The sequence below is a fragment of the Magallana gigas genome, chromosome 2, assembly GCF_963853765.1.
Source record: "Magallana gigas chromosome 2, xbMagGiga1.1, whole genome shotgun sequence".
NCBI lineage: Eukaryota > Metazoa > Mollusca > Bivalvia > Ostreida > Ostreidae > Magallana > Magallana gigas.
This window is the reverse complement of record NC_088854.1, coordinates 24,166,059-24,182,694: the sequence shown is the minus strand read 5'-3', so window position 1 is coordinate 24,182,694 and position 16,636 is coordinate 24,166,059. Positions and strand designations below refer to the sequence as shown.

Below are 16,636 nucleotides of genomic sequence, written 5' to 3'. Positions count from 1 at the left end.
TCGTAAATGTCCGATATGCAATGTCAACTACACGCACTGGTTAAAGTCTAGCAGTGATCAAACTTTTCAGCATGAATTTTCTCCCAGCTACAGCCATCAGAATACTGTGGAATCATTAAAATTCGTGGCGATCTATTTTCGTGGATTGCTTAAATTTTGCAGATTCATGGTGACGTAATTTCGTGTGTTCTATTACACCTACAAAGCGAGTTACAACTTTATAACCCTTAATTATTTCTTCGTGGAAGATGTTAATTCGTGGATGAGAGTTACCCACCAGAATTGGGCCTCCGTGAAGTCAAATGATTCCACAGTAAAAGGCCGTTCAGTTGTTTGTATTTTTCATTTCTCTCACTTCAAATGAAGTTTTTCACATATTACATGGTGGTTATATGTGTGTGTATATATACATATATAATACACACACACACACACACACACACAGTTTTAGTCCGATTCCGCACAAGTGATCTGTCGTTTTAATTGCCTACTCAACTATAGATACAATACAAGATTGCAGTTAAAAAACTTTTATTTGATCTTTTTTTGTTTGTTTCCAGAATGCAGTTACAAAACGTTTTTAAAAACAGCTGTTCTTACTCATAGCCAAGGTGTCAAATAGCTTATCTCGAGATTTCTTTCCATGGAATATTAAAAAACTTGTGTCAGATGGTAAACAAGTTAACATTTGTAATTACACACTCTTGATAAAAACATATTAAACGCATTGACAATGTTATTGAAATACAATACAAAAGAAAATAATAAAGTTACAATATTGGACTGCACTGTTTGATGACGGATTTCTGTTGTTAGATCAAACGAGCTTCAGGCTTTTGGGTGTATGTGCCTTTTAGATGGTATTAAGGCACATACCCTATCGCTAGATCATGTTTTCTTTGAAGTTGCCCAAGAAGTGATTCACGTCATACTCTTCTGTGCTTAGATGGAACAAAGTGCAGAAGTTGAGGAGTTTCTCTTTGGCTTGGGCCACGTTACCGGCGTGGACTGCAATGTTACACATTGGCTCTTCGGTCTCAAAATCCACGTCTTCGATTTCGTCTTCGATGGCATTGTAGCGGATGTGGCCCATAGTGTGTAGATTTTTGATGAGATCGTATGTCTGAGAGTTCTTGAAGATTGGCGCATGAACGGATGGCACGCACATGACTCCCATCATCTGGTAGCGTGGCTTGGGTTTGTTGATCAGAGGTTTGATTCCACAAGCGGTCATGAAGACACAGCGGAGCAGATCAACACCGTAGATCTCCTTGATCCAGTCTCTGAGATAGAATCCTCCCATACGGGCATTGATTTCGATCAACTTTGGTCCCGCGGGGGTCATTTTCATCTCCACGTTGAAGGCGCCACTGACTAGGCCGATTTCGACACAGCACTGGTAGGCTGCTGTGACAATCTGTCCAACCTTGTCCTTTGGCAGACAAGATGGCATGCAGGCGGCGGTTTCTGTGAAGAAGCCCTTCTTTGTTGGTCCATTATCAGAGACAAAAGCGGCCACTAGTTTTCTGTTGTATAGAACGACATCAATGTCGTGTTCTGTGCCCTCCAGATATTTCATCATCAACATGCTGTTGCCATATCCAAGGCCAATCCCTGGGTGGTCCTCCTCACATGTTAGTTTTTCTTGTAGGCTACTCAGGTGTTCCTTAGCCTCTCCCATGTCATGTACAAGTTTAACCCCAACGGCACTGGATCCGTATTCCAGTTTCATTATGGCGGGAAATTCGACGCTTTTCTCAGCATTTTCCAAATCGCACTCGTTTTCAATGTGGTGGCATCTCTCAGCGTACAGATACGTTCTGGGGAAGTGGGGGATATCTGCAGTACGGTCACACAGCGTGTTCTGTGTGGATGACTTCTTCTTGGCGATCATGGCTCCTTTTAGGCCGATGCCATCAAGGTCCAGCATGTCGCAGATGCGAGCAGCAAGAGGCACGCAGTCCTCCCAAAAGGTGCAGCAGCCGTCTAGTTCAGCTCCATGTTTCAGCAGCATCTGGACGATGGTCTTAGCATGGGTCTCATCCTGGGTGTGGTCGGTAAAGTCGTACTCCAGATACCTGGCCACATCGGGAATTTCATGGTTGGGCAAGCAGTCAACCAGGACGACCTGTAAAGCGTGAAAAACAAGAATTTCAATTTGCGGCATTTTATTCAATCATAGAACAAACAATTGAAAGCTCGAACATTACTTTTAAAAAGTCAAAAATATTGAAACTTACGCGGATGTTTTCTTTCTTGGCGGCTGGCCAAATGAATTTCTTGCTGCTTCCTCCGGCTCCAACGACGACGACGACTTTGCCGGACATGGCGTACCTCTGAGATCTTTCACACATTGTTTGGATGAGTGGACCGACGGAAAGGCCGGCGAGGTCTGGGTTCATGAATTCGTACAGCTGACAGTTGATGGTACAGTCATGGCTGTTCACCTCGATGCCAATGGGGGCATATACGCCATTTCTCTTGCTCAAGATGTAATCGATACCTGCAAATCAATCATAGAAAAGTTATCATCTATTCACAAGCCTATTATCGGTATACAACTGCTTAATCAAAATATACTTCAAAACGCGCATGAACTTCTAACGAGTATCCCTCACCAATTACGTCGGTCTGAGCGCCGACATTTCCCTTCTCTTCATCATCGAGTCTGTTCTCGTGTTCGATGATTCTGCGCAGTAGGGTTTCTGAGCCCTCCTTAAGAGTTTTCTTAAGATTCTCGGTCTCGTTCTCGAGACCCCACTGTCTCATTGTGGTCTCCAGCGACTGCGGTTTGGTATTGTCGCCGTTGATAGGACTATTCTTCTGTCCAACTCCACAAATGTAGCTGGTGGCTTCTGGGTTATCACCGAGGCCTCGGCAAACGTTCACCCGTAATCTAAATGAAAGGCCCTCGGTGCCAGCCCCTAGTTAAAATAAAATGAAGAGAAAACCGGTGAACTTGATATTCCCAAAACCAATTCTAATTTTGCATACTGTACATATAAATAGATATATTTTTTTGATATACAAGAAAATTCAATTTTAATAAATTTACGATATATGTATATGTATTGACTGACCAGTGGGTGGAGCATGGAAGTCCTCCACCAGGACACAGTCCTGGGGTTCTATCTGAGAGAGCAGGTCCAGGACTGTGCGAGAGATTCCTTCTGTGTCCTCCTTGTTATGGAAGGTCACGCCTTGACTACCGTGCCACATCACTCCAGATGGCTTAACAACAACCTGAAATATTTAAAGTAAATTTTAAAAATATTTTTTCAAGAAAAATATCATGAGCACTCGTCTATTGATTTTTTTAATTTTTTTTTTTAAATATAATTAAGTGAAAACTTACCCTTTCACATTCATCACTTAACCTGGCAAGGAAGCAGACGACTTCGTCCACTACCAAGTTTTCAACCCCGACTTTCTGGTTCAGCTTGTGCACCTTAATAGCTGCACCCTCGGGTGCCTCGTACTCGTAGGGCACCCTGTAGCAGAAAGCAAGCGTGTCGGGGTATCCAACTCCAGCTTCGGCCATCTGGATTCTGGTCAAAACCTTGTCGTCAGTTCTTCTGACGAGGTTGAGTGAGCTTGATGTTGGGCAGTCAAGGTCCTTCTCCAATTCCTCACCGTCATTCCTCTGTCCATCTGTAATCCCGCGTGTAAAGAAGTCCATGAAGTAAGTTACTCTTCTTGGTGGGCTGAACACATCTAGGTAGGTCCTTCCGCCTCGGTCGAATGTGATGGCCTTGTGTACGTACATGGTCCTGAGGTTTTTGCCACGGTCGCTGTCCTCGGTAGTCAACCAAGTGGTGGACATAACCAGCATCATGTCACCTGGACAGGTGCGACCGCCTTCCAGCAGGATGGCCATACATTCGACGGGGGAGGAGAGCACTACGATGGTGGCCCCAGACTCTGGTGGGTCAGATCTTGGGGTGTGTGTTCTGTCTTCAGTTTCTGGGTAGTTGGTCTCGTAGAGAGTGTACTGAAGAGCATCGTAGTAACTGTAGATGTGTTCATCTTCTTTTGGGACGGGTACAGAGTTATGGACTGGTCCGAGTTCCACGTTGCGGTCCCACTCGCAGTAAGAGCCGCATGTTGTTGTGTACTTGTCGGCATTTAGTGTCTTGAAGACTCTTGGTTTGTTCTTCTTTTTCTGTAATAAAACAAAATTTCTGAATTCTCTGAGTTAGAATTAATTGATTTAATCTGATTTTTTTTTTTCGATTTTTTTCACTACCGGTAACTTTGTTTTTTAAATTGTACTTCTCTTGAATTATATCGCTATCAATTCAATTTTTCATATAATTTTTTTAAATTATTGGGTTTTAATATCTACCGAGATGCAACCAGAAATTTTACACAACAATCCCCCAAAACACTTTGTTGTGGCCATTCTGTACAAGTCTTGTGCACGTACACTGCAAAGCGCAGAGTTCAATATGAGACAAGAGAAACTTCCAGTCAACTCGATTTTCTGTCATGTTGGTTGAATATTATTATTGTTGCAGAAGACTAGAGGAGCGATGAGAGCTTCCAGTCTGCTCCAGTCAAGCCCCACGAGAAAAAAAACGTCGGGCCATCGCGGAAGAGGGCGGGGCCTTCAAGTTTCTAGGAAGTGCAGTAATTGATCGCATGTTAAACCAATAACATTGCAGTATTTGGCAAATTCGCCAATGAAGTTCGAAGAGCTTTGGGTTATATTCAAATTAATTAAATACCGGTCGTATAACGCAGACCAGCTGTAGAGGATCTTTAATGAACAAAGTTCACGTGAATATTCATTACAGTTTTTTTCTCATTTTAGAAAAATAGCCATCGTTCATGCGCGATGTCGATGAATCCGAAACGTGATAACAATTTTTCAAATGGAAAAACCCCAAGAACCAGTCATACAAGTACAAACATCACGTAATCTAAAAAACAAGATATATTTACTTAAAGAAGCGGGGTTTTTTTTTTTATACCTAATATCGTTTGTAACTTTTGATATTTACCTAGCTTCTCCCCTTCTTAGCAAATTTATGAAATAAAAGCTCTAACGTTAGGCCTACACCGTACCCACAACGGAATACGTGATGGATCTAAAATATGTTAAACTCAGAAGCCTCACAAAGAAAATTACGAGATATATGCACATTTGTTAAGCACTTGCCATAATATGTTAAGTAGGCATATTTTGCACAAGATTTTTTATCAAGACAAGATTTTTACCAATATTTTTTTTAATTTGAGCTATCAATAATCTTCTATTCTTAATGGGGCACCAAAGCTAGATAACATCAGCTTCAAATCCTTAGAGGATAAGTAACATCCATCATTTTATTTATAAATAGAATCAAAACATAAACAAAAATAAAATTAAAATAATAATGTAAACAAACACTTACTGATATAAAGTCCTCTACGGTGAGGCTTTCAATTCTCTCCACACAGTCCATGACCTGCAAGGGTTAGACCTGCAAGATCCTTAATAATGTACTTTGCTTAATAGTGTTTTGTTGCTCTCTGAAGCGTCGGCGTCGATCCACCTCTATTTATACCTTTCGCCAGCTGAGCGAGTTGCCCCGGCTCGAATCGGATGAAACCGGCTCACGCTGAAATTAAGGTCGATAGCATGTAGCGTCTAGTGATTCCGGTTTAAACTGAACACAAGCTTATACATAACAAAAACATTGTCTGTTAGGAATTCGAAGTAAATTCACTAAAAATCGCCGTGCATTAAACCTGTGTGTTTATGTGCTTAATCTCATATTTTTATCTCTGATGATTGGAATGTTTCTATTCTCTACATTAGATTATAATTATTGATTGTTGTGTACACTTTGTATATTAAGCAGGTAAAACCTTTTTTTTCTGTTTATGTCCTGTCAGCATTATCTTTTTGATAATATTCCTTACAGCAAGTCAATTCTAAACGATTGTGTAGTTGAAAACCGTTGTATATTTCATTATAGGATCAAACACGATTCGTGATTTTTTTGTTGTATATATCTATTTTTTCTTTCTTTCTTCTTTCTTCCTTTTTTTCTCGTTGTACAAGTAAAGGATATATTTTGTTCTATGAATATTCAGATGTTCAAAGATATTGCGTACTGTCGACTAATGGAAAAGTTTCCGTTCATTTGTTGCCCGAGTGACTTGTGTTTACCAGTAAAGGTCATGCGTAAATCGACGTTCCTGTCCTAAAACAAGAACAAAATATATATATTTAAAATTTCTGATTATTTTCCAAATTTTAAATATTTTGTTTATATACGGGAAACCCTGTTTCATCTAAATACGAATAGATCAATCTAACCCCCTCACACAAAAAAGAATTGTTATTCATTTATTTTCCTCCCCTTTTGACAAATACTCGAAAACTATTGTATTACTTCTGACCCCCCCCCCCCCTCTCTCCCCCCCCCCCCCCCCCCCCCCCTCTAAAAAGGTAAAATGATCGTTATCAAAATAATAACTTTTGGTACTATGCAATTATAATAAATGACTATAAACATATGTGATTAATTCAACAACCCTAAAAAATATTAAACTCGGGTCAAAATCATATCGGGTGTTCACGTCCATGTTTGGACGAGCACAGTTCTAAAATTTCAAAGTAGTCTAACATCGCAATTTCTTTCCAATGTCCTGGAAGTGGATCAGGAAAAATCAATACCCGTCAGGAAACACCCCCCCCCCCCATCGAGCTCATTTCACAAAACGAAAATGATTCACCCATCTAAGATAGGAATCGTTTAAAAAAATCACTTATCAATAGTCATAGTCGAATACAATAATGAACCACATATCCAGCATTGTTTTGGGTTTCTTTCAGATTGATGGGGGGAGGGGGGGGGCATGTTTTAATATTGTTATTGATATCGTAATTTGATATCGGAACCGATTCTTTTTTTTATTGTTTTGTTGCTTCCGTCCTTTTGTTTCTTGTGGGTTCTTTCTTATTACTGTTTGTTTGTGTAGACGGGGGGGGGGGGGGGGGGGGGGGTCGTCTATGTTACAATATGGCGACTTTTTTTGAGTCATGCTTTTGAATCTAAACAGTGTGATTTGTTCGTGTGAAACAAAATGGAGGCAATCAGTGCAATCCCATTACTGAAACAAACGTTTCTTACACATATAATAAAACAAATTCACGCCTAGCTAAATTGTCACCTGCCAAAACATATATCATGCAAATATTGTTAAAATCCGACAATTCAATATTAATTTACAATATATGTGTATATTGGTTAGCTGCCTTTTGTTTCAGGATGTTGAATTTACAATTTAAAAAAACCTACGGAAAGTCTCTGACGTAGCTCTAATTTTAGCCAATGATGAATACCATGATAATAATAGAGAATGATTCTATTAATTCCATTTATTTTGAAATTTCTAAATGGCGAATTCAGAATGGTGCTTTTCCAATATATGATAAAAATCGTTTGGTTTTTTTTTCACTGTTGCCCTCTAAACTTGATCTATTTATACGTACTAATTAAGGCCAATTCATTTTAGATATTAACCCAAAAGACCAACAATTTGTTGAGTTGTTTTTATTTTCCTTTAATTTTTTTATTTAATTTATTTAATATTAAAAATAACGATTGGGCAGCTGAGAAAAACAAAAGAAAAATAAATGGAATCAAAAGTTTGGTACCGGATATTAATTATGTAATAAACGATAAATATTTGTAATAAAACAGTACAATTATTTGAATGACACTGTGAAGAATATATATTAAAACTTAAATCTTTTGGTAAATTTAGCTTTAATATGTAGAAGTTAAACGATGAAATCTGAGCAAAAATATAACACTGTGCCGGATAATTATGCCAGTGCCAAGGTGGCATTTTTGCACCCGCTTAAGCTGCATATTTCGAAAAATTCAAATATGCCATATGATAGACCATGTCTTAAAGAGTTAACAACCACCTTTGTTATCATTGTATCTCACCTGTCAGGTGAGATATTTACCTTTCAAAAATAAATTCCTATAGGAAAATAATTTTTCCCATAGGAAAAACAATATTCCTATAAGTAATTTGAAATCTCCTATCGGAATACAAGAACTTCCTATAGGAATTTCAATTCCGATAGGATTTGATAAAATCTGATAGGAAAACTTAATATCCTGTAGGAAAACTATGTGTCTGAATCAATTTCCTACAGAAAATACAATTCTCCTATAGGAAATATAATTCCTATAGGACTTTTTAAAAATCCTATAGGATTGTCCATATTTCCTATAGGAGAATCAAATCTCCTATGGGAATTATCATTTTCCGATGGGATATTAATTTTTAAAGGTAAATATCTCACCTGTCAGGTGAAACACACTAAAAACAAAAGTGGTTATATACTCTCTAGACAACGGTCTATCATTTGGTATACATGGATTTTTCCGAAACTGCATCTTAAGCGGGTCCAAAAATGCCGCCTTGGCACTGGCATAATTATTCGGCACAGTGTTATATATTAATGCATTTAGTAAAATATCCAGTATAAAATTCGAACACTCTCTTAGCCGAGAAAGAGTCTTAAGCCCGAGCTCTTCTAAACTAGCTGAACTACGAAAAAAAACACAACAATGAAACGAGAAACTTGAGTTTAAAAAATACAAAAAACATTTTTACCCCATTATGGTCCATTATAAAAAAAAGAAAAGAAAAGAAAAAGGTTTGATAACGTGTTTTTGGAATAAATTTTGCGATGAAGCATTAGCTGTAAGCCATGCATATGACTCGTGTTTCATGCTTAATTTTGATATAGCTCCACGTATCATGTTCAAAAATACGGAAGGACAGGATTGATTTCCATAATGAAATTTCAATCATAAACAATGTATACCAGCTTAAAAAGCATTTAGAAATGTTTCGTCTTTATTGTCCTCAAGATGGGGGATTTTTAACCCTTTATATGGTTTGTGAAAATTCCTATAATCACAAAAAAACATATTTTCAGAAGAAAAACGCAGGGAAGGTATATGAACAGAATAAAAATGTAAACAAAGCATTCTCTAGCGAGGTACTGGGTCAATATATAAACCCATATATCTTGCCCGATCCTACCCTTCACTTTTGATGTAAGATTCAATAAAAATACTTGTAATGGATCCTGGGTGAACGGCCGATCGGTCGAGGTGAAGGACGGGAATGTCGGCAGCCGTTTGTTTATATAAAGGCAAACTAACTATCATATCACCTCTCGCATATTCCTGTCACTAAAATATACATTAATTTGACTGAGTTTATGTTCATCTATATTATTTTTGCTTTACATCCTTTAAGATTTTAAAGCTGGAAAATAGTTTATTGAGTGTTTCAATGACTGAGTTACATTGAAATCATGAGTATTTATATATATATATATATATATATATATATATATATATATATATATATATATATATATATATATATATATATATATATATATATATCCAATTTTGCGCATAATGCATTGATAATACGAGATTGCTTAGAGATCATACGTGAAATCGTATAATCAAATTTTCATTAAAACTTAATTTTTTTTCTTAAAAAAAACCCAAAAGTTTTGGATTGCGTATTTATATGTTTATCAAAATGTGCTATAAATAAAACCTTACTATAAATAATTATTTTGAATCTGTATGTATGACATTTCATTAGCATGTAAACAATTTGTATGCCTTTTATTGTTATGCATAGGGAAAAGCTACATCAATTTTAGGACTTGAGCACATTACACTAGAAAAAGTTCAAACCAAGCCAAAAAATTACATTGTACATTTCTTGTGATTACAAATCTCAGACAAACGCCGGGCTTCAATCATTTTAATTGTTTGTGAGAATAAATCTTGTCGGACAGGTGTCAAATTAGCCCCAAATTAAACCAGCTCAAAGTTGAAACCATGCCAAGCTGTTCTTTTGTTTTGATGTCGGAAAATGTGCTATCAATCTTTATTACACATGAATTTGAGGGTTTTTTTAGTTTATTTGAGTAAGTTCACTTTTTATTCACTCCTAACCTTTGAATGGTAACGTTACAAGAAGCGCGATCAACTATATATATACAGTAATAATTAAACATATTATTTAGAAAACCAAACAAACTTTATGACTTTGGAAACATAAAAGAAAATACTATACATTTTCAGTAAAGAAATAATGAAAGCAATTTAAATACTGACCTATTTAGCTTTTTTGCTTGAAAATTCCATTTATGATACATGTATGTGTGGCTGTGTATCTGAAAATGTTCATCATTATTTATTATGATTTACGGAGGCAAGTTTTCAAACAGTCAATAAGCAACTTGAAATTAAGTATCCCAGTTTCCTTGGACTTAATGTTCTGAGGGGACTGTAGTTTGTCCTAAAACTAAAATGTTGCTATAATCAAGACTCTATATGGTTACATATAAATAAGCTACCAAAAGATTTCAGTTTGAATAAATATTCTTCACATTGTTATTTAAATAACTGAACTGTTTCACTACAACAATTTATCGTTTTGTAAATGAATAATATCCGATACCAAACTTTTGATTCTATTTTCTTCCCCCCCCCCTTTATATTTTGTTGTTACAATCACTGTCAAATCGACTGTTTGTTAACATATTGTGATGTGCAAGGGGCGGGGGGGGGGGGGTATAAAACAAATATGGGAGAAAAAGTTAGCATGGAATGTGTCTGTATTGCTTCGTCAGAAAGAAATATAATATGATGCAAAGATACACCCTTAAAGCTTTCTTCATTGGGCATTTGTCATTCCAAGATATTGTTTGCGAAAAATTTTACAGGACCTCACGCCCATCATCCTCGTCATCATCATCATCATCATCATCATCATCATCTCCATTGTTGTATTATCTCAGAAATTCACAATCGGGCCCGCTACACACAGTTAAAAAGCAAAATAGTTCTGTTTATAGAATGATGGTGTGTACACCATGAAAGGAGATATATTCTTCTTTATCTGTGGACCACGATGAGTGTATCTGTCATATCAGAGCCCTCCATATCCATCTAATTTATCTAATGCATGAATCTGCACAAGTATCCATCTTGGCAAGTTAATAAGCCCGCCTAACATATTACGATAATTGCATGTCATACGAATAAAATACATGTCTTCAGTGTTGTGAGCCTTCGTGCGCATAGCAATAACTGCAATTTAGGGGGCATAAGGCAAAATTTCCACACTTGATAAATTACGTACATACTGTAACAGGAAGAGCGATTACATTATATATCATTCATTCTTTATTCACGTTAGGCTTTACAGCCCATCCGTATTCATGTTATTACAATAAATATATCATATAAATATGCAAGTGGTACAGAAAATAGACAATATACTTAAATTATAATAACAAATCATTTCGTAATTATAAACTATTATTTATATTCTTTCCAAGATTATTCATAATTTTGACATTTTCTGAGCTTAAAAGTTCTCAAGTTTGAAAATTGAAGGTCTCCTCTCAATATAAAGTTAAATATATTTTTTACGAAAAATATCATACAAAGGACATACCAATATCAAATGAAATTCATCTTCCACACAATCAGTATTACAATATATACATTTTCTCTTATTTCTGGTGGTTCTATTAAAATCGACCAGTTTCAACAAGAAGACAATCTAATTTAAGAAATGCATTTTTGACACTTAGCAGGTATGTGTTTTGTGAGGTAGTATTGTAAGCAGTGTTGTGAAATACGGTATCGATAAAATGAACATATACTGGAATTTTCAATACATACAAAAATTCTTTTTTTGCTTGGTCAATTTTTTCTTCAAAAAGAACGTAGCTTTTCTGGCTTGCACAGCTAGTTGCTTTTAAATTTTCGGAAATTTATTATTGAAATTGCATATTTTTCTAATAATAGTTAGGGGGTATATTTTATTATTAGAAATATTTATATTGAAAAATAATTGTTTTCTTTTCCCCAATGGACTAGAATTCAGAATTGGGTCTATGTGCGATTTCTGCATTGTTAGCTATTGCCTATAAAGATAGAAAATTTATGTTATAACCCCTTATTCGTTATTGCGCGTATACCTGCTCTGTGACAAGTCTATATTTTGCTACATATAGGAGGCTGCAACGTTAGTGGTTTGAAGAAGTTAGTACTTTCTGAACATGACTAATTCTCGTGCACCGTTCAAACACGGGCTTGTATACTAGTATATACGCATATACTAGTACATACGTCCCTAGTGCAAAATGCAAACATGGTCACGAATAATCATACGAGTTTAGGATGTTAAGACAACAAACAGACCAAGGTATTGACATCGATCGACCTTCATTCGATGCGTGCGGAATTTTTTTTTGGGGGGGGGGGAGGGGGGATAGAATTTTTCATTTCAATGATTTGTAATTTAAGTAAATGAGATATATCTGCATTATTCATTTCATAACATAATATGTACTCAATCGACAGTTAGATTTACCATAATAATCACACACAGTAAGCCATATCACGTGATTTTGATCACGTTCCTCCCAGCTCAGATCACGTGATAAACAGCTGATTCAGTTTAGCGCCGCTGCAAATCATTTACAAACACGGCCCGTCTCAATCCAGTTTAGGCCGGGATTTTTCCGCCCGTGGGGGAGTCTTTGTGTTGTGACACACGGGACCTTTATAGGTCAAACAAGAATAATATAAAGCAAGCAAATACATAACGTTATATAAGTAACTCGGATTTGATCTGTTAAAGGGTGAATGTTTGGACAGCGTTTGACCCCATAGACCGGTAACCGCACAGAAAAGGCACGTTCACATTCAAATGCTTTTTACTACTTTTTAAACTGTGTAAAAGAGCCCATGCTACAACTTAAACGTAGGCTATTAAATTGCCATCAAAGTACTAGCTCATGCAATGTTAATCCATATTTTGGTTTTTGAACATTCCCATTATCACAAAACAACATATTTTGAGAAGAAAAACACAGGGAAGGTATACACATGTATGTAAACAGAATGAAAATGTAAACAAAGCATTCTCGAGCGAGGTACTAGGTCAATATATAAACCCATCTTGCCCGATCGGACGTTTCACATTTGAAGTAAGATTCAATAAGAATACTTGTAATGGATCCTAGGTGAACGACCGATCGGTGGAGGAGAAGGACGGGAATGTTTATAAACAAAAAATATGCTGTACATAGTTACGTGTATATATAAACTATATTACATCATCTCTTGCATATACCTGACACTGAAATATACATTCATTTGAGTTTATGTTTATCGATATTGTTTTGCTTTAAATCAGCTGAAAAATAGTTTATTGAGTGTTTCAATGATTGAGTTACATTGAAATCATGAATTTTGGACAAAATCTCAATCTATATATATCAAATTGTGCGTATAATGCATACGAGATTGCAATACAGATCTTCGATCGTCAGCCATCTTTTTAAAACTTCTCTATTGAGAACAGGTAGTCATAGTTATCGTTGCTACAATGTATATACATATAATGTAAATATAATTTCTATGATTCAACAGGTACAGTACTAAAAAGATTATTCGCGAAAGTTTCTTGTTTATTCGTGAAGGTATCTTATTTATTCGCGAAAGTTACGCGTTATATCGCGAAAGTTTTTTGTTTAATCGCGAAAGTTATGCGCTTATTCGCGAAAATAACGCATTTATTCGAAAATTAAGTTTTGCGTGTGTTCGCTGAAATTTCGCGTTCATTCTAGATAGTTTTGCGCTTATTTGCGAAACTAACGCGATAATTCGCGAAAAAAAAATTAACTTGCGAAAATGAGCTTGATGTGGTTTTTATACATTTTTGACATTTTGAAGGTCAAACTGGAATGATGAATTTCTTAAATACAGTTCTCGCATTTCCATGGCTATTAAAATGTTTCTATTTTTGAATCATATTATGGGTCACCTTGATATGTTGATGTCTTATTTTGATTTATTACATATCCTGCCCTTAAAACTAATTTATCCGAAAGTTTTGACAGTATTCACGCACCGAACCATTTAGTGATTTACTCCTTAATTAACTGAACAAGAAGATATAAAACCAATCTTACGACTCCAACTGTATTTAATAACATGTATAGGATAAGTAAATATACCATCACAATGTTATCTAGCTAAAGTCAATAAATTCTATACATTGACTTTTTTTCTCGGTATGAAGTTCAAATTGCCACAAAAGACCTGATGTTTTTAAACCATTAAAAATTTATATATACTATAGTAACTTTCAAATGATCTGTTGACCTTCCATGTTGTGTAAACATTATTTGTACTGTATCATATGCTTGTATTGGGAGAGGGAGGTCTAAGTTCTTGAACTTGTGCCCAATCCCAGTTGTAATTTTGTACAATGAAAATGTGTTCAAATCAATCAAATCAAAAAAGACAACATTATTCATTAGTATTATTTACATATTAAGGTCACCTGAGTAACCCAGGTGAATTATTGGTGCATTGATCGTAAACTTTTCAACATTTCCGGCGTTGTGAAGTGTTATTTATTATAGAAGGTTTCTGTGTACAAAAAAAGTACTGAAAAACTTTATTAAAGCATATTTTCTGACTGTAATACGCATGTCACGTTTTGAGTTGCACGGTTTCAAGTACCTCACTGCTTCATAGTTGAGTTTATGACATCTTCGCTAGCAAAGGGTTACTGATCCGCGCTGCTTCACCTTGGATATTGTACAATATTATTGAGATGACCAACTACAATAATACCAACTAGTGCGTACACTTACACAATAAAATGCTTTCTTTGGTGATTCATGCAGGATACGAAGGTGGCGACATTGCAGAAAAAATACAGTACCCGCTGTAAGTTTCCGTAAGAAATAGCGGGAATCATACTCGGTAGATGTAAATATAATGTTATTCAAAATATAACACATTCAAAAAGAGTAATGACGGCTATCTGATATATGACTGAGTCAGTGTAAGAAAGTGTAACATTGTGTGTGAATTCAAAGTGGAATATTATTGTAACTATAGGAGGAACAGTTTCTGTGAAGGAAAAACTCCAAGTATTCCCTTCAAGTATACTTTGGAGATGTTAGTACCAGTTTGATAGAAGTGGTTCCTCATACGCCATTTATTGAAGATGTGAAATGAAAATTACATTACTATTCAAGAGAGAGAGAGAGAGAGAGAGAGAGAGAGAGAGAGAGAGAGAGAGAGAGAGAGAGAGAGAGAAAGAGAGAGAGAGAGAGAGAGATATTGTCCTCTTAATCTTCCATAAAATGAAGACACAACGAATATATGAAGCATGTAGATGTACCGTAATAAATCGCAACTTCAACGTTTCAAAAGACTGTTTTCGTGGTACATTATGGGGATGCATTTGGCTTAATTAAACTAACAACAACTTACCAAGTATTTTATCATTGTATTATTATTTATCATTTCATATTAACACTGTTTGGTTTAAAATAATGTTTAAACGCGCTAAATACTTGAGAAGCGCTATCGGATCCCAGACTGTTACATGAACTGACGTTATATATTTTTCTCATCACAAAAATAAATACCCTATATCTAATAACACACATTGTGTATCATTAAATATAAACCTATTTATTTTTATTATGAGAAAAATACATAACGTCAGGTGCCTATGCATGAATCTTCTCTGTTTTCATGCAGTTTCGTCTGTACAATCATGTATTTTGATATTCATCTAATGACTAAATACTGCAAAAGCAATGCTTCGCAGCTACGCAAATCCAATAAAAAACACTTCCTAATCTCCCACTTATCAGCTAAAATTGCTACTGGTTTACTCGACTTGCCCGAGACAGAAATAACCAAGGATGGCATGAAAGAGATTACATAAACACTACTACACGTTAATTCTGCAGTTACCTTATATAAGGATATCCATGGGCTGATTTATCTCCCCTTATTCTGTATCATTTATAGGCCTTCAGAGAATTTAGATAAAAAGTCACTACTCTTTACAGAAAATGAAGAAACCCCCACGGTTCAAAATAGCAAAAGTTATATCTAAAAATAAAACACATCAAATATAAATTAAAAAAATACTTTATATAAATACATGTATATAAATGCTTCAAATAAACAGTGCTGGCCTGGCATACATACATATAATATACCTGTCAATATTCAATATACAAAATATAGATATGTTCAATACAAGTACAGTACAATAAATGATTCATGTTCTGGTATATATAAAAAGATGATCTAAAACTACTTATAATGTACAAATATTAAGGATTGTACAGTAATCCTTCACAACCTCACAACAAATAAAAAGGCATTGTGTGAATATTCTGTAGCCATTCTAGATACCGGTAACTGTCTGCATTGGAAAGAGCCATTATACCCTGCCATACATGTACCTTACCCCCCCCCCCCCCCCCCCCCCCCCGAAATAAATACAGTATGGTAGGTGTCAAATAAACACTTCTATTTTGATTTTACTTCATGTATATTTCTTTCATTAATAGAAAAGATTAAAAAGCATGAAATTTTAACAATATATTTCTTTGCGTGTGTGTTTCAAAACAAAAATCCCTTCACTTTTTGAATTCATTTCCAATTTTAACAAATTCACCTTAACAATTTCATTTTCACAGAATGATGTGAACATGTAAATGTGTGTGAAAGAATGTAAACGACAA

At 35.6% G+C, this 16,636-nt stretch overlaps 1 protein-coding gene across 1 annotated transcript; it reads right to left on the bottom strand.

Annotated features, from left to right (window-relative positions):
- Positions 1-514: 514 nt before the first annotated feature.
- LOC105324334 (carnosine synthase 1) lies at positions 515-5,555 on the bottom strand. Its single transcript, XM_011423401.4, has 6 exons — positions 5,397-5,555; positions 3,356-4,162; positions 3,081-3,243; positions 2,619-2,924; positions 2,241-2,503; positions 515-2,128 (listed from the first exon to the last, which is right to left on the bottom strand). The coding sequence occupies exons 1-6, from the start codon at positions 5,445-5,447 to the stop codon at positions 884-886; spliced, it is 2,835 nt and encodes a 944-aa protein (XP_011421703.3). The 5' UTR covers positions 5,448-5,555; the 3' UTR covers positions 515-883.
- Positions 5,556-16,636: the final 11,081 nt, after the last annotated feature.

Excerpts from the sequence above, each read along its gene's own strand:
- LOC105324334 (XM_011423401.4), bottom strand. The coding sequence starts at position 5,447 with ATGGACTGTGTGGAGAGAATTGAAAGCCTCACCGTAGAGGACTTTATA. Across the intron at positions 2,925-3,080 it reads CTTCCATGCTCCACCCACTG|GGGCTGGCACCGAGGGCCTT; the intron begins GTCAGTCAATAC and ends TATTTTAACTAG. Across the intron at positions 2,504-2,618 it reads CGCTCAGACCGACGTAATTG|GTATCGATTACATCTTGAGC; the intron begins GTGAGGGATACT and ends ATTGATTTGCAG.